Source organism: Staurois parvus, unplaced genomic scaffold, assembly GCF_062004578.1.
Source record: "Staurois parvus isolate SC_StPar_1 unplaced genomic scaffold, SC_StPar_1.0 ptg000668l, whole genome shotgun sequence".
Lineage (NCBI taxonomy): Eukaryota > Metazoa > Chordata > Amphibia > Anura > Ranidae > Staurois > Staurois parvus.
This window is the reverse complement of record NW_028318464.1, coordinates 3,808,975-3,827,918: the sequence shown is the minus strand read 5'-3', so window position 1 is coordinate 3,827,918 and position 18,944 is coordinate 3,808,975. Positions and strand designations below refer to the sequence as shown.

At 40.4% G+C, this 18,944-nt stretch overlaps 1 protein-coding gene across 1 annotated transcript in view; it reads right to left on the bottom strand.

Annotated features, from left to right (window-relative positions):
* Positions 1–18,944, bottom strand: part of LOC149447845 (uncharacterized) — a 58,119-nt gene that overhangs the window by 24,714 nt on the left and 14,461 nt on the right. Inside the window, exons 2-3 of the mRNA XM_089651952.1 lie at positions 12,495–12,879; positions 5,913–6,008 (exon numbers count right to left, since the gene is read on the bottom strand). Coding sequence (XP_089508078.1) covers positions 5,913–6,008; positions 12,495–12,872 — 474 coding nt within the window. The 5' untranslated portion in view covers positions 12,873–12,879. The remainder of the gene's footprint in view (positions 1–5,912; positions 6,009–12,494; positions 12,880–18,944) is intronic.

Genomic DNA, 18,944 nt, shown 5'->3' with positions numbered 1-18,944 from the left:
GAAGAAAAAAAAAAAAAGAACGCATAGAAGAGATGAAAAATAAAAATGTTAAAAAATAGTGGCCCAAAGGGGTCTCAAACTGGCACGATAAAAAAATATACATCTCAAGGAAATTTGACCCCAGATAGATCTCAAAGGGTTGGTGAAAAATGTGAAATGGAAATGAGCATAGAAGGTAGCCCTAGACTCTCCCTGGGAAAAGAATATAACAGTCAGCATCTTACAGAAAAATTGGAGAGCAGAGACACTGAAAGTGAATTACAAATTCCAAACAAGAAAGAGATGGCAGATATGTTCAAGAACTTAGAAAAAACATTAAAACATGAAATGACAAGTATACAAAATGATTTGGGCCGGATGCTATCAAGGGTGGAGGAGACAGAGGAAAGAGTTAAAAGTCATGCTCAATATATTTCTGATCTGGAGAAAAGGACAATGGAAATTAAGAAAGATCAAAAAAAGCTGTTATATAGAGTGGAAGTACAAGAAAACAGGGAAAGGAGAAACAACATTAGGGTGAGAGGAGTTCCGGAATTGGTAAAAGGAGAAGAAACAAGAGGCCTTATCTGTAAAATATTAAACTCCATTATGGATAGATCAGAAACAGAAAAGATTAACCTGGAAGGTGTTTTCAGGATAGGAAAAAATCAACAAGGAAGTGGAAAAGAGAAACCAAGAGATATAATAGTCCAATTTCAGAAATGGGAGGATAAAGAAGAAGTATGGAGAAAGACCAAGGGAAGATCAAGTATTAATTATGGAGAAATGAATATACAGATTTTTGCAGACTTAACACCAGAGACATTGTGGAGGAGAAGAACTTTAAAACCCCTGTTAGAGCAGATGATAAAGCAAAAGGTGCACTATAGATGGGGTACGCCGGAGTGCCTAATTGGATGGAAGAATGGAGTTACAGCCCAATTGAGATTTCCTGAGGACTTAAGAAACTTCTGTGATAGACTTGAATTACAAAGGATGGAAGTCCCTGGTTGGGAGGTGGAAGAAGGGGGTTTGGGAGGTGGAGAGAGAGAGGAGTGGCAGGTTGATAGAAGAGGGAGATAGAGAATTGAGGGAGGGCACTGGGTGGGAGGGAGAGGAGAGAGAAAGAGAAGGGGAATTTATTTATTATTATTTTTTTTTTTTTTTTCTCCTCTTCTCCTCTTATCCCGCTTGACGCCACCCCCTCTCTCTCTTTTCTCCTTTGGGACCTTAAGAAAGGTGGAACATCTTGAATTGATGATGGAAATACTTTTGGGGTATCTGAGGTGGTGGGAGGTGGGGGGATCTGTCCATGGTTGGAGTTCAACCCCAAGGAGGTAATCTATGGTGGGTTTGGCCCCGCAAAAGATATATAGGCAAAACGTAAGCCTAAAGGATGGGAAGGGTGGGAGGGAGGGGAGAAGTGGACAGGGGGGTAGAGGGATAAGGGAGGGATGTGGGGGGGGGGGGAGGGGGAGGGGGGAGGGGATGAGAGTTGGGTGGGAGGGAGGCAGGGGAGGAGGTATTGGGTTAAGACTCTGCATGACAGAAGGGATAAAGAGGAAGAGGCAATTTGGAAGAGAGATGAAGTTAATTGGGAATGATGGAAGAAATACAGTTTATAACCTATAATGTGAACGGGCTGAGTTGTCCAGGAAAGAGATTTAGGTTGTTTAATGAGTTACATCATAGGGCTACGTCAGTGGTATTTTTACAGGAGACGCATTTTGAGATAGAGGCAAACGTGAAATTGAGATCCAAATACTATCCAAACATGGTACTATGCAGATTCTCCAATTAAAAGAGCAAAAGGGGTTGCAATAGGTTTGGCAAAGAATATGAGATTTGAGCTGGAGGATAGAAGAACCGACCCGGAGGGGAGGTTTTTATTCTTAAAGGTAGACTTCAGGGGATTGAGTGTACTTTAGCCAATATATACTGCCCCAATAAAAACTCGGAGATGTATATGAAGGGTCTGTTGAAAAAATTAATGGAATTTAAAAAAGGGCGCTTGATAGTAGCTGGAGACCTAAATTTCTGTATGGACCCACAAAAGGATAATACCTCTTCCGTGCAAAGAGAGGGGAGTAGGTCTCTGAGAGCTCTGAAAAAAGTGATGCATGAATACCAACTAGTGGATACCTGGAGAATAACGCATATGAAAGACAGAGACTATACCTTCTTCTCTAATGCACATGAGATATACTCGATATTAGATTACATCTTAATAGACCATCAACTTATAGATCATCTGGTAAAAATTGACATAGAGACAAGGACGTTCTCGGATCATGCTCCGGTCGTGATGAAGATGGGATGGGGAAGAAGGTGGACTGGAGGATTAGGGTGGAGGTTAAATGAGGTTCTTCTTCTGGATGAGGATGTAGTTCGGAGAATCGAGAAAGAGATTGGGGTATACTTTGGGGAGAATGAAACGGGAAGTATCGATGGCTACAGTCTGGGAAAGTCACAAGGTATTCATAAGAGGAATCTTGATTGCGGCAGGAGCAAGGAAGAAAAAAGGAAAGAAGAGAGAGGGTCAGTGGGCTCTTAAAAGAAATATTGGACTTGGAGCAGATCCATAAGAAGAAAATAACAAAAGATACGAGACAGAAGTTAATGGATAAAAAAGATGAGCTAGAGAGGTTGATGGATGAGGAGAAGAGAAGAGTATACAACAGGGTTTTGAACGAGAGATATAGATGGGGAGACAGACCAGGAAGATATCTAATGAGAACTTTGATTAAAAAGAAAAATAGGAACTATATAGAAAAGATAAAAAGTTCAAAGGGGGAGTTGGTCCACTCAAATAAAGAGATTATTAAAGTGTTTACGGAGTATTACAAAAAGTTATATAATATTAGCCCCCAAGGCCCTCCAAAAGAAGCCCAAGAGGGAATTAATGAAAAAAATATGACATACTTAAAAAATGCGGGATTACCAAAACTAAGTGAAGCACAGTTGAACTCCCTAGACGCAGAAATTCCCCAGGAAGAAATTAAAATAGCATTAAGAAGCACAGGAGGGGGAAAAAGTCCAGGCCCGGATGGCTATACAGTTAAGTACTATAAGAAATTTAGTGAAGTACTGTTACCCAAGCTGGAGAAATATATGAATGCTCTGGGAGGTGGGATGGAAGTGAGGAGAGAATCCCTACAGGCCCATGTAGTACTTATTCACAAGGAGGGAAAAGACCCATCTCAGTGCTCCAGCTATAGACCTATCTCATTATTGAAGACAGACACTAAACTGTATGCAAAGGTGTTAGCAAACAGGTTGAGAGATCTGATGCCTGAATGGATCCATGGAGACCAGGTGGGATTTGTACCGGGGAGAGAAGGTAGAGATAACGGCTTGAGAACCCTGATGCTTATTCAGAAAAGTAGAAGAGGGAAAGCCCCGGTGGTGCTCTTGTCAATTGATGCAGAGAAGGCATTTGATAGAGTGGACTGGGGCTTTATGATGGACAACTTAAAAGTGCTGGGGATAGGTGATAGAATGCGAGAGTGGATAAGTAAATTATATAGGGAGCCTACTGCAATCATCACGGTAAATGGGGAGAGATCAGAACCCATTGGAATGTCTAATGGTACAAGACAGGGCTGTCCTCTGTCCCCTCTGCTATATGTATTGTCACTTGAACCTCTGTTGTCAATAATAAGAAATAGTGGATCGGTAAAGGGAATTCAGAACATAGAGTAGCGGCCTTTGCGGACGACTTATTGTTCTACGTGGGGAATCCCTGAAGTACTCTCCCAAATATAATGAAGATTCTGAAGGAGTACGGTGAACTATCAAATTTAAAAATTAATCCAACGAAAACAGAGATCCTGAATATTAATATATCAAAGAATGAAAAAGAAAAACTACAAAAAGAATTCCCCTTTATATGGAGAGAAAAAGAGATAAAATACCTAGGAATAAAACTCACTGCCTCATCTAAGCATTTGTATAGATTAAACTATATCTCTTTGATAAATGAGATCAGGGAAGATTTAAAAAGACTAGAAGGAGGAAATCCATCCTGGATAGGACGTATAAACTTAGTCAAAATGGTAATTATGCCTAAAATACTGTATAGATTTCAAATGGTACCAATTAAAATTCCAGAAGCCTTCTTTAAGATAATGAAAAAAATGTTAACAAGATACATATAGAAGCATAAAAAACCTAGAATAGCATATGAAACATTGAGTAGGTCTAAAGAGAAAGGGGGATTGGGTCTACCAGATGTCAAGAGATACTATAAAGCAGTGGTTTTAACAAGAATATATGACTGGACATTTAACCATAAGGGGAAAAGTTGGATAACAATTGAAAATGATCTTAGTGGCATTAGATTGAGTCAGATGATATGGGTTCCACCACAGTTCAGGGGAATTAAAGAAAGCACAAGTATCTACACTTTAAATGTTTTTAGGGTATGGGACAATTTACACAAAAATATGAAATGGGAATTTAATTCAATATTAATGCCTTTCACAAATACTGAGTACTTTCCCCCGGGAAAGAATAAGATATCAGGGAGATGGTTTAGAAAGGAGGATACCCAACTGAGAGATGTTTTGGTGGAGGGGGAACTGAGATCACTTAAAAAGAGTTAATAGAGAAGAAGGGAGACATTTTTATTAGAATAGATGAGTGGAAATATCATCAATTGAAAAGTTTTATTGGAAATCTACCGAAACCCTTGAGAATAAAACAGGAGTGGAATATGTTTGAAAGGTTGTTAGAGACACGAAGGGATGGGAAGCACGGTATTTCAAAAGTGTATAGAATACTCACAGAATTAGACACAAGCACAAAGTTAATTTTTATGACAAAATGGGAAAGAGATATGGGAGTTGGGTTTGATGAAGATAGACAGAGAAAGATGTTTAGATTGATACACGATAATGTTAGTATGAGAGAGGTTGAGGTTAATTATAAGTGTGCGACACGATGGCACATTACACCGAGTGTAGAGCACAAGATGAATGGGGAAAATTCAAATATGTGCTGGAGAGGATGTGGAGAGATAGGCACGGTGTTTCACATATGGTGGGAATGTCCGAAAATCCAGGCTTTTTGGAAGATAATAGTCAAGTTGATTGAAGAAATAACTGAAATTGACATAGGGTTAGACCCAACGACGTGCCTCCTACACAATGTGGAGACATCTGTAAATAAATATAAAGATTCAGGTATTTGGTACTTCTTGAATGCTGCGAAAGGGTTGATACCCAAGTTTTGGCGGAAAGCTGAGGTACCGAAGGAGGTAGACTGGATTAATAGAGTAAACCAGATAGGTAGAATGGAAAGATCATATCATATGCAGGAAGATAGGATGAGAGTTTATTTCAGGAGATGGGAAAAGAGGGAAAGAGCAGGATTGAAAGAGAAATATAGGAAAATATGACCTAGGATGTTAACAAAAAATTAATAAGCCTCAAGAGATTAGAATGGGCCAGAGTCTGCAGAGGGGGAGGAGGGGGGAAGAGGGGCGGGAGGGGGGGGGGTAGTGGGACGGGAATGAAAAGAGTTTTTAGTAAGGGAAAGGTAGAAATGTTATAAATGTCTATTTGTATGAGAATTATTTCCTTTTTTGGGTTTTTGTATTAACATGAAAAATTTAATAAATATTTAAATTAAAAAAAAAAAAACAGCACAGGTCTCTCTCCTGTCAGCATGGACATACTGCTTTTTATCTCTCTGCACAGCACGAAGAATGTTGCAAAAGTGAGTATATTGCTGATGACCACCTTCTATGTATTGCCATCTTTAACAGTTACTGCAGGTATCCCATTTTACACATACCAGGTACAACCATTCAATGGGAGTACATTTTTCCTAAATTCCTAAAAGATCCATCTGGCTCCTACATTTCCCTGCCTGAATCTGGCTATTGAATTCTGCAGTGTTTTTTCCAGCTGTGAAGGGAAAACCACTTTTACCGTTTGTTCTGTGGTATCCTGTGTTGTGGACTGGCTGGTTGCCTGGTCTGATTCTAACTTGGGACGCTTCTGCTGCTCAAGGAGGTTGTCCAATAACTAAGTCAAGAAGAATAAAGTATTAGAACATATCAAATTAACGTTTCTCTTTAACATCGTTATTAATTCATTATATATATATATATATATACACACACACACACACACACATATATACACACACACACACACACACACACACACACACACACACACACACACATAGCGCCAAAAAACCCCCCCCAAAAAAACAAAAAAAAACAAAACCCCGCACAGGTGATCAAATACCACCAAAACAAAGCTCAATTCGTAGGGAAAAAAAAGGATGTAAATTTCATTTTGGTGCAACGTTACATGACCGCGCAATTGTCAGTTAAAATAATGCAGCGCCGTAACACAAACCGCTTATGTAACCGCTTCCTGACCGCCCTGTAGCAGAAATACTGCTACAGGGCGGCACAGGTGCGCAAAATCACATATATATACAAGATTTGCGCTCCCGTGGTTTTCACGCCCCTCCCAGATAGCGTCAGATTGCCCGTCAGTACACCAGTAATCACATTTAACCCCTTGATTACCAGGAAGACGCTCATACACAAACCTCCATTGCTAGTATAGTATCTGAACGAATCAATATCTTTGATCAGATCAGCACTATACCAGCGTTCACATTAGTATAGCGCCCCCAAAAACGCAGCATTAGCGGGATAAGCCCCGACACCTGTGTTTAGTGTCAGTAGGTCACTGTCACTTGATACATTGCACACAAAACCGCAGTGTTCGCAGAATCAGGCCTGATCTGTTAGCACTTGTCGGTAAATTTTGATGACTCTCATATGCACAGAGTGCTAGTACTAGTGCCGCGCTACCTTTTGGTGAACTAGCGAGCACCAGTGGTCTAGTCAACCTTGTCTTTCACATATCTCTTAGATTGTAAGCTCCCAGGATCGGGCCCTCCTAACCCTCTTGTATGGAACTGTATTGTCTCCCATTATATTGTAAAGTGCTGAGCAAACTGTTGGCACTATATAAATCCTGTATAATAATAATAATAATAATAATAATACCAGCACTGCAGTATCACTTGGTGACGTGGCGAGTCCCATAAGTGCAGTACAAGCTGGTGCGGTGGCGAGCACAAGTATTGCCCCGCAACCACCAAGAATTTGCACACAGGCCCGTAGAGCCCCTAGTATCCTTCCGGATGTGCTTGCAAATCCCGATTGGCAGCCCACCAATTCTGCAGCACCCATACTTCCCCCATTCACTGCCCAACCCGGAATTCAGGTGGAAATAGCAAATTTAACTACTCCCCTTGATTTTTTGGAGCTGTTTTTCACAGAAGATCTACATGCATTGAATGTGGATCAAAGCATTTTATATCCACAACAATGTATTGCCGCCAACCCAAATTCAAACCTTGTCAGACCATTTGCATGGAAACTCATTACCGAATTTATATATTTTTTTGGGCCTAACCCTCAACATGTGCATTACTAAAAAAAAATGAATTGCAGTTGTATTGGTCCACAGACCCGATTCATCATATGCCGTGTTCTCTGCTGCCATGGCCAGGCATAGACATGAGAGTATAATGTGTTTTATGCATTTCAACGACAGCACACTGTCATCCTCGGGGTAACCCTTAATTTGACCGGCTCCACAAAATTCAGCCCCTCACAAATCACCTTAACCAAAAATTTGCAGATATCTATACTCCCCAGCAAAAAATCTAAGTTGATGAGTCCCTCATTAATTTTTCTGGCCGCCTTGCATTCAAACAATTTCTCCCCAGCAAGCGTGCCAGATATGGGGTCAAGATGTAGAAGATCTGTGAGAGGACAACAGGCTATACTTCTAAGTTTCGTATTTACGAGGGAAAAGATAGTCACGTGGAGCCCCCCGGATGCCCAGACTACATGGGGAGTAGTGGCAAGATATTTTGGGACTTGGTGTCATCCTTTTCCATATGGGGTACCACTTATACGTGGACAATTTTTATTCAAGCGTGCCACTAGACATTTGTACAATCTTGGAACTGGCACATGTGGCAAAGTGTGACCTAATGTGTGCCCACCATTAGACGTGGGTGGATGCAGGGCGGTATATTTTAATGGTGGGCAAACCACACATTTTTGTTTGGCAGAGATTTCTTTTTTTTCCCCATTCAGTCCAGAGGCTGCATTAAAAAGAAAAAAAAAAAAAAAAAAAAAAAAAAAAAAGGAGAACATAGCATATATATACCCAACAAGGACCAGCGATGTACTGGTATATCACTGGACTTTGAATGGTTATACCAGGATGATGCCTACAGCTGCAGGCATCATCTTGGTATCATTTTATTCAGCTGGCGATCGGCTTTCGTGTAAAAACAATCCTAGTGGCTAATTAGCTGCAGGATTGCTTTTACAAGCAGTGGGAGACAATACCCCCCCTCCTCCGCTGCCTTCCATGGCCTTTTCAGGCAGTCCCGAGCCATCGGGGGAACCTGAGAATGCAGCCGGTGTTTCTGCCAGCTGACCATAGAGCTGATTGGAGACCAGAATCTTTCCAATCAGCTCTATAGCCTAAGAAGTCAGAAGTTGCGAGCATTTCATCACTTCAGTTTCGCAGGATATAAACAGAGCCATTTGTAAATTGGGAAAGCATCTGATCACACCGATCTTGGTTTGATTAGATAATGTAAGGGCAGAGGAGAGATCTAGAGTCTGATAGACCCCAGATTTCTCAAAAAATAATATATGACAATGCCCATTGAAGTTTTAGGGGATATTTGCATTCCCTTTGATAGCATTAAAAGAAAAAAAAAAATTTAAAAAAAAAGGAGTGTAAAAATAATTAAAAAAAACCCCAAAAAAACAAACAAAACTACTCTCGCCCCCCCCACGCATGCGCGCACCTGCGTTCGTGAGCGCTGACCCTGTGCCAGTATGGAAACAGCAGTTGCACCATGCATGTGAGGTATCGCCACGAACGTCAGATCAAGGGCAGTAATTCTAACTCTAGACCTCCTCTGTAAATCTAAAATGGTAGCTTGTAAAGGCTTTTAAAAAGTTGCCTATGGATATTAAAAACGTATGCAGTTTGTTGTCATTGCACGGGGCATGCGCAGTTTTAAAGCATGTCATATTTGCTATCTATTTACTCGGCATACCATCATCTTTTATATTTTACAAAACAATTGGCCAATACATTGTGTTTTTGTGCATTAAAAAGTAAAAAAAGTGTATTAAAAAAAAAAAAAAAAACAAAAAAAAAAAAAACGCTGCGCGAGTACTATGTGACGTAAAACATTGCAGCTCCCACCATTTCATTCACTAGGTTGTTTGCTTTACAAAATATATAAAGTTTGGGGGTTTAAATTAATTTCCTAGCAAAAAATACTGATTTTTTTTCATGAACAAAAAGTGTCAGGCTTGGTCTTCAGGTGGTTAAAAGAGTGAATGATGTGTGGCATAAACGTCTAATGTTGGGCATAAAATGCCCCCAAAATGACCCCTTTTTGGAAAGTAGACACCCCAAACTATTTGCTGAGAGGCATGTTGAATCAATAGAAGAAATTATTTTTTTTACCACAAGTTTTTGGAAAATGACAAACAAAATTTTTTTTTTGTACACAAAATTGTCACAAATGATTTACTGCTCACACATGCCATGGGTATATGTGGAATTACTCCCCAAAATACATTCTGCTACGTCTCCAGAGTATGGGGGTACCACATGTGAGAGACGTTTTGGCAATCTAGCCAAGCACAGGACCCCAAAATCCAATAAGCACCTTTTAAAAGGGCTTTATTTCCTCATTACACTTCCAGACTACCTATCACAGTTTCGGAGGCCCTGAAATGCCAGGATAACACCTAACCCCCCCCAAATGACCCCTTTTTGAAAAATATACACCCCAAAGAATTTGCTAAGAAGCATGGTGAGTATTTTGCAGATCTCGTTTGTTGCCACAAGTTTTTGGAAAATGAAGAAAAAAAAAAGCAAAAACACATTTTTCTTTTTTTATATTTTAAAGCCTTGTGAGAAAAAATGAGATCTGCAAAATACTCACCATGCCTCTTTTTAAATTCCTTGGGGTGACTACTTTCCAAAAACAGGGTCATTTGGGGGAGTTTGGTGCTATCCTGGCATTTCAGGGCCTTCGAAACTGTGATAGGTAGTGAACAAGTGAAATGAGGAAGTTACGCACCTTCAGGCTTTCAAAGTGGTCATTGGATTTCAGGCTCCTGTGTATGGCTAGGCTCCCAAAAAGTCTCACACATGTGGTATCCCCATATTCGTTAGAAGTAGCAGAATGTACTTTAGGGTGTATTTCCACATATACCAATCGCTTGTGCATGAAATAGATCATTTAACCACCAGCCTAGAGGGCACTTATACCCCCTTCCTACCCAGGCCAATTTCCAGCTTTCAGCGCTGTCACACTTTGAATGACAATTGCGTAGTCATGCAACGCTGTACCCATATGAAATTTTTATCATTTTTTTGTGACAGATAGAGCTTTATTTTGGTGGTATTTAATCACCTCTGGGTTTTTATTTTTTCTTAGCCCAAAAACCACTGAACATTTTGAAAAAAAAAAAAAAGTTTCTTAGTTTTTGTTATAAAATTTTGTAAATAAGTCATTTTTCTCCTTCACTGATGTGCGCTGAGGCTGCAGTGATGGGCATCGATAGGTAGCACTAATGAGGAGGCACTGGTAGGTGGCACTGATGGGCATTGACAGGCATCACTGATGGGCACTGAAAGGCAGCACTGACAGGCAGCCCAGAAGGGCACTGAAATGTGGCACTGAAATATGGCATGGATGAGCATTGAGAGCTGGCACTGATGGACACTGACAGGTGGCACTGCTGGGGCTACACAGATTATCGGGGCACACTGATCAGCAGTGCTCTGATGATCACTGTACATGTCCCTTTCGATGAATGCCGATTACCGGCTCTCCTCTCCTCACGAGCTGTCAGCGTGACAGCTCATGGGGAGAGAAATGCTGATAACCGGCATTTCCCTGTTTACGTGATCAGCTGTGATTGGACACATCTGATCACATGACCGAGCCGACATCTTCGGCTCTTTCCGTGGAACGGTGATCCGCTGTGTCCGAGGGACACAGCTCGCCGCCGATCGCCACGTGCTCCGGCAGCCGCCAATGTGCGGTTAGAATGGGAGGATGTCATGTGATGCCCTCCCAGAACAAGAGAAACACCTTGCGTCCATCATATTACTATATGGCAGACGGGAGGTGGTTAAATAAAAGTTATTTATCACGCTCATTCATATTTTCAATATCAATGCCAAAATTTCATAATTTCCACCACATTATAAATGAGTAAGTAGGATGTACAGTATTTATTTAGTTTAGAAAAAAAACATGGTAGCTGTGTAGATATTAACCACTTGCCCTCCTGAAGATTTACCCCCCCTTCCTGACCAGGCCATTTTTTGCATTACGGCACTGTGCTACTTTGACAATGGAGTGGTCATGCAATGCTGCACCAAAAATTTACGTCCTTTTTTTTCCCCACGAATTGAGCTTTCGGTGGTAATTGATCGCCTGTGTGGTTTTTTATTTTTTGCGCTATAAAAAAAAAAAAAAAAAAAAAACCCGACAAATTTGAGAAAAAAAAAAATTTTTTTGGACTTTTTGCTGTTAAACATGTTCAGTAAGAAAAATAAAAAAAAATAAATCATATTTCGTCATAAATTTAGGACAAAATGTATTCTGCTACAGGTCTTCGCTAAAAAAAAAAAAAAATATATCCCAAAAAGCACTAACACTGTACTAGTGGCACTGGGCAGTAAGGGGTTAACAAGGGGTGCTCAAAGGGTTAACTGTGTGATGGGGGTGTTTTACTATGGGGCAGAGTCTGTGTGCTTCAAGGTAAGCACACGGCTTTGGATAGATGACAGGGAGGAGAACTGTTAATTTAAAAAAAACAAAAACAAAAAAAAAAACACAGTTCTCCTGTGGCAGGACCTGGTGATTGACGGCGCGCACGCCCCCTACCCAGAAACGCAAAAACACACACACACACGTGATTTTGAGCACCTGTGCTGCCCTGTAGCTGTATTTCTGCTATAGGGCGGTGAGGAAGCAGTTAAACCAGAACGAAAAGACAAATTTTTTTTTTTAGTTTTGAAAAGAGTGGAGATAAGGATTATTACTGCCTGTGTCACCATTAGGGAGGTTCACCCTATTTGTCCTGTTTAATGTTAGCATTCAAAGAACACTAGTTCTGGTGAACTGGCGGGTAGGGGGATGGGAGGAGTCAGGGGCAAGGGATCCCTTGACTTGCAGAAATTTCCTCACTTACTCTATTGCAAATGGGACAGGAAGTGAAGGAAAATCTTCCCAATGGGAAACAGATAGATAGGAGAAGAAACTGACAGGGGTTATAACCCTCCTTTACTCTATCCAAAAAAAATAAAATAAAAAAAACAAATAAAAAAAAGTTTTGTCTATAGTTCTACTTTAAACAAGGTGACCATCTCATCTTTTTGTGATCATTGTTTTGGAGCCCCATTCAGTTCAATTACCTGTTTTCTTTCATGTATTTTCAAGTGATAAGCTGCCTGTCTGCGCAGCTTAGGAGCACCAGTAGGAAAAACTGTCGGCACGGCATTCACCTTCAATTTTCGTCTCATCCATTTATGGTTCAGTTCAGGTGAAATCAAATGAGAATCACTGCTAAATTCAAACATGTCCTTTTCAAAGTGCTCTGAACACAGTACATAATGCCCCGGGTTCTTCATTAAGGTGTCCCGCACAAACTCCTTCACATTGCCCACATCGGTGCGGCTGTGGTGTACCCATGTCTCTGCCAGTGGCAACTCCTTGGGGAAAGAGTGCATGGAGACCGCCAACGGAAGCTTACCACTGTGGTTGGTGCAGCCATAGGCAAAGCAGTGAGGCATTTCCGACCTGTGATAAAAGAGAACATACTTATCAGTGTCAAACTTAGAACATGTTCATTTTCTGAAATATGTGTAAGCATTAGTAAGCTGGACATAAGATGGGTAGAATTCCAAATGAAATTCTTAGGAAAAGAAGGTTCTAAGAAAAGTCATTTATTTTTCTAATTATTAGCGGGGTCAACCACAGTGATGGGAAAATTTGAAGGAATGGAACATTTTTCAAACAAATACGATTTTCTAACAGTGTAAGTGGTTTTTATTTGGTAAAGTACATTCTATCCATCTATGGCCTGCTTTACACTTATTCAACTTCATCCCTAAAACTGGGTGTACAGTGCATCCAGAAAGTATTCACAGCACTTAACTTTTGCCACATTTTGTTATGTTACAGCCTTATTCCAGTGGACTGAACATCTCTGGAGAGATCTGAAAATGGCTGTGCATCGACGCTCCCCATCCAACCTGAAGTATCTTGAGAGGTAATGCTAAGAAGAATGGGAGAAATTGCCCAAAAATTGGTGTGCTAAGCTTGTAGCATCATACTCACTCAAAATGACTTGAGGCTGTAATTGGTGCTAAAGGGGCTTCAACACAGTACTGAGCAAAGGCTGTGAATACTTATGTACATGGGTTTTTTTTATATTTAATAAATTCCAAAGATTTCAAAACTAAGGCTACGTTCACACTAGCCTTGTTAGCAAGCGGCAGACAGGTGTTTGGTAAGCGTTTCTACTGTTTCCCAAACGCCTGGGAAAATTCTGCACATTGCAGCACATGGTGCTGTTGAAACGGGAGCGTTAGTGTCGCGGCAAAACGGACACCTCGAGTCAGGAGGAGTTGAAGCCTCCTATTCAAGCCTATGGTGCCGCTCCGCAAATGCCCGGCGTTTGCGACGCGTTTGCAGAGCGTTAACACCATTCAAACTTCATTATTGGCATTTGTGGAGCGTTTTTAAACGCTTGGCAAACGCCTAGCAACCGCCGCTAAACCGCGCATGCGGTGTTTGCGGAGCGTTAAAAACGCTCCACAAACGCCGGACCAACGCTTGTCAAATGCTATAGGGGCGTTTGGCAAGAGTTGGAAAAACAGTCAAGTGTGAACGAGCCCTACCTTCTTTTACGTTGTCATTATGGGGTATTGTTTGTAGAATGTTGGAGGAAAAAATTAATTTAATCCATTTTGGAATGAGGCTGTAATATAACAAAATGTGGCAAGAGTTAAGTGCTGTGAATACTTTCTGGACGCACTGTACACCGAGTTTTTTTTTTTTTTCATGTGCAACAAACCTCACAGATCCCAGCATCCTCACAAGTGATGTGTATGCAAGGATCTCTCCTACTGCGGTATTGTATTCTGACAGCAGGGACTCCCTCCATCAGAATACACTGATCAGCACTACAGCAAATAGCTGATTGAATGCTGGTGTTCCAGCAGGACCGTTTGACAGAAGCTGGTCTAATGATTGGATTCTGTTGAACAGAGAGGGGTACCCATGGACTGAAATCCAGCGAGCTCCTGCATACCCAAAACCCATCTGTTTTACCAATTTCATCGCTCTTTAGATATCAAGTACTGGCGGGTCCCATTTATTTCCCTTTCCTCTTGGATATGGAAAACAAGCAGACATAAGAAAAAAATGCTGTAAGAGCTAGACCGTAGACATTGTTTATTTCACAGAAGATTATCACCCTCACCATAGACTTAACTTTCTTCACATGATCTGTTCCTGGAATGCCTGAGGCTTTTGGGTTTGAGATTATTACAGCTGCTGCTTCCTTGCCAAGAATTAAATATCCATTAAAAAAAAAAAAAAAAAAAAAAAAATTCTTGTCTTTTTGTTGCAACTTTTTTATAAACTAGTATATTTTGATTATACTTACAACCTAGTGTTTTTTTAACCTCCTAGAGGCTGCTATTTGCATTTTTGTTTCTGCTCCTAGAAGCTTAATAATGTTATCCTATGTATCCATACACACAATATTAGGTTAGTAGCGTTGTCATTATGGGATATGGTTTTTCAAGCTTCAGTGTTTGGGAACAGAGAAAAAAAAAAAAAAAAAAAAAAAAAAAAAAGGATGATTTTGTAGAGTTGTTTTGAGTGTTTTTCTGGCAGAAAAAAAAAATGCTGACCGCTCCTAACAGCTTTTTCTATTCCCTTGCAAGTTCTGTAAAACCACTAATAAAATGAGAACGCTCCTAAACGTTACTAAAACACTATTACCAGAGTGTTTTATCCAGTGTTTTTTGAGCTTTTTTATTTACTCACCACTGGATTTGTATTTTTTTTGCTATGTAAATGAAATGTCCAAAAATTTTGAAAAAAAGTGTTTTTTTTATAAAATTTTGCAAATAAATAATATTTCATCATAAATCTTAGCCAAAATTTATTCCGTTATCTTTTTAGTAAAAAAAAAAAAAATCCAAATTAGTTTATAACCAAAAATTATAATTTTTAAACATTTTTTTTTTAATTTTTATTTTTTTATATTATTATATTTTTTTTTTTACATACTGTCACCCTAGCAGTACAGTGTCACCATGGTGACACTGTACTACTTGTGGGGGGTGATGAAGATTTTTTTTTTTTTTACACTGATTGCTTTTACACCCATATAGGATGTAAAAACAATCATTTCTCTTTCTCTCTGTGTGCATTCTTGCACTCATTGAGAAGTACTGAGTGAGCTGTGATTGGTCACAGCTTGTCACATGGTACAAGGCTTTTGTGAATAGCCTTGTACCATGTGACCTCTGTGATCATTCACAGATTTCACACATAGTAAGCAATGATGTCACAAGTGACATCTTGCTTACTACTTTGCATGTGATCACTGATTGGCCAATCAGTGATCACATGATCGGGACCTCGTACAGAGGTCCCGTCCGACGATCGGTGTTTCACTGTGTCCGGGAAGTGGTTAAAAGGACACGCGACTTAAAAACTTCACTAAAAACGCTTCCCAGAGGCGTTTGAGGCGCTTTTTAGGCGTTTTCCATTAACGTTTTTTTCAACTCACCAAACATGCCCCAAAGATGTTGCAAGTAGGAGTTTTTACACCACACCGCAAGTGCAATGCCTCAGTGTGAAAACATACATAGATATACATAGGGAAGCATTTTTCTTGAGCTTTTCAGGTGCTTTTTTTTAAATGAAAAAACGCTTCAAAAACTCAATGTGAAAGTTGCCTTACTGTAATGTTTACTAGAAATGAATCTTGGATGTGATCCTTACAGGTTTCAAGCTAAATGGAGAAAAAAAAAAAAAAGCCACACACTACCAGTGTATGGCCACCTTTGTACATCTCTAGCAGTTATGCAGGAAATCGGTATCAGTACTGACATCCAACAGACACCAAGGGCTAGTCTTCATGTCATACTCAGCTGTTTCACATCCCAGTTCCAGGTCTTTTTCCCAGTATGAGGCTGTTAAACATCAAATCAGTGGTCTCCGGCACCTAAGCCCATCTGTAGACAGGTTCTGTTTTAAAGGGCTAGCGCACAAGCCACTTGGAGTTCAAGCAACACGTCCACACCCTAGCAACTAGAACCCCCGCATTCTTCATGACTTCACCAAGTGTTTCTCAGTGCCTTTCAGTGTGATCTCTGCACCTCCAATGTTCCAGTGTCATCCAGCCTATCCTTTCATGGGGGCGACTTTGACCAAAGTATATTACAAATTGAGGGAAGGTGGATTTCTAGATTAAATGCTACTGCCCCTCCTGGACTAAATGATTCCATGAGCTTTGCCCCATTCTTAACAGAGACTTGATGTCCCTGCAATACTTCTGTATCTCTAATTCAGAGACTATCAACCAATGGAGGAGCATAAGATAAGGGTTTTTAGTCTGTGTGTATTTTTGAAGATTGTGAGCTTTTTAGGTTGGAGACAGTGGACATCAATTTTAAGTAAATGTAGTTTACTTTTGTTTTTTTCTTCTTTGTTTTGTTTGATTTTTGTTTTGTTTTATTTCATTTTGTTATGTTTTGTCCTGTTTGGTCTTCATTTGCATCCAGGATGACTTGTCTCTATGTAAACTAGGTCCCCTCTGGGAGTTGTGAGCTTCTGGTGGTCATATTTCATTGTAGTTAATATACCTTTTCTTGTATGTTCTCTAGATGGAGAACTGTTTAGGGTAATGTTCTAGGTTTAGATTGATCTCGGAGCGCATGCGCTATGGCGCGTGTGCGTCATGATGTCATTGCGCACATGCGCAGTTACGTCATTTCCGTGGTGGCCATCTTTCATCTACATGGTAACGAGATGATGGTGAAGTAATTGGTGGCTTGTTGTATGCTTTATGTATTTGATTGTGTGCATTTGGATCACCTGTCTATAGGCTCCCTAGGGGGGAAAAGACCACCCTCTCTTCTGGCCCCTCCATGGCCGCCAGTTATTTTTTTGGTAGTTATTTTGTGGTTATCTTTTTTTGGGAGGTTCCTTGGGAGGCACAGGGACTATAAGATGGGCTAGTAGGGGGCATTGTCTTTCTCTTCATTTTTGCAACATATGTACCAGGATAGTGGTGGGTTCTCATGTATGCAATACATCTAAACTGGTGAGTGTTTTGACAGGTATGGCTTTATGAATATTTATTATTGCGTATGATGCTGAATTGTCTCCCAAACCATATATGAGACACACATCTCCTATGGCCATCTGGGTCTGTCTCCTCATTACATCTCTCTATCAGATATATATATATTCTGTCTTCATTTTGAGTAGTGACGTGGCCTCTCCTATGGATATTATCAGCTGGGAGATCTCCCACCTGCTATTTGGGAATTTGAACTACATCGTTAAGTCGGAATAAGTAGGTTGTGGACTAGGAAATGTAATACACAGATTTTCAATATTTAGTGACCACACTCTATCGATCTATTTTTAGAGATGTTTATTAACCATTTATTGATGCTATAAAATTGAGACTATCATGCCTATTTCCACCTTTCTATGGTCTCTTTTTTGTATGCCTCCCCCTGGACTATATGGAAATGACCACATCCAGAGGTTTTTGTAAGTTGCTTGTTGTGTATGTGTTTTGTGTTTTTTTTTTTTCCTCCTTCTTGATGTTGGGTGTCCATCTTTCTCCTCCTATGGGCCAGTTGATATTTTGATTATTTACAGTCAGGTCCATAAATATTGGGACATCGACACAATTCTAACAGTTTTGGCTCTATACACCACCACAATGGATTTGAAATGAAACAAACAAGATGTGCTTTAACTGCAGACTGACAGCTTTAATTTGAGGGTATTTACATCCAAATCAGGTGAACGGTGTAGGAATTACAACAGTTTGCATATATGCCTCCCACTTGTTAAGGGACCAAAAGTAATGGGACAATTGGCTTCTCAGCTGTTCCATGGCCAGATGTGTGTTATTCCCTCATTATCCCAATTACAATGAGCAGATCAAAGGTCCAGAGTTCATTTCAAGTGTGCTATTTGCATCTGGAATCTGTTGCTGTCAACTCTCAAGATGAGATCCAAAGAGCTGTCACTATCAGCAACACCAAAAGACCCGGAAGACCACGGAACACAGCTGTGGTGGATGACCGAAGAATTCTTTCCCTGGTGAAGAAAACACCCTTCACAACAGTTGGCCAGATCAAGAACACTCTCCAGGAGGTAGGTGTATGTGTGTCAAAGTCAACAATCAAGAGTAGACTTCACCAGAGTGAATACAGAGGGTTCACCACAAGATGTAAACCATTGGTGAGCCTCAAAAACAAGAAGGCCAGATTAGAGTTTGCCAAACAACATCTAAAAAAGCCTTCACAGTTCTGGAACAACATCCTATGGACAGATGAGACCAAGATCAACTTGTACCAGAGTGATGGGAAGAGAAGAGTATGGAGAAGGAAAGGAACTGCTCATGATCCTAAGCATATCACCTCATCAGTGAAGCATGGTGGTGGTAGTGTCATGGCGTGGGCATGTATGGCTGCCAGTGGAACTGGTTCTCTTGTATTTATTGATGATGTGACTGCTGACAAGAGCAGCAGGATGAATTCTGAAGTGTTTCGGGGAATATTATCTGCTCATATTCAGCCAAATGCTTCAGAACTCAT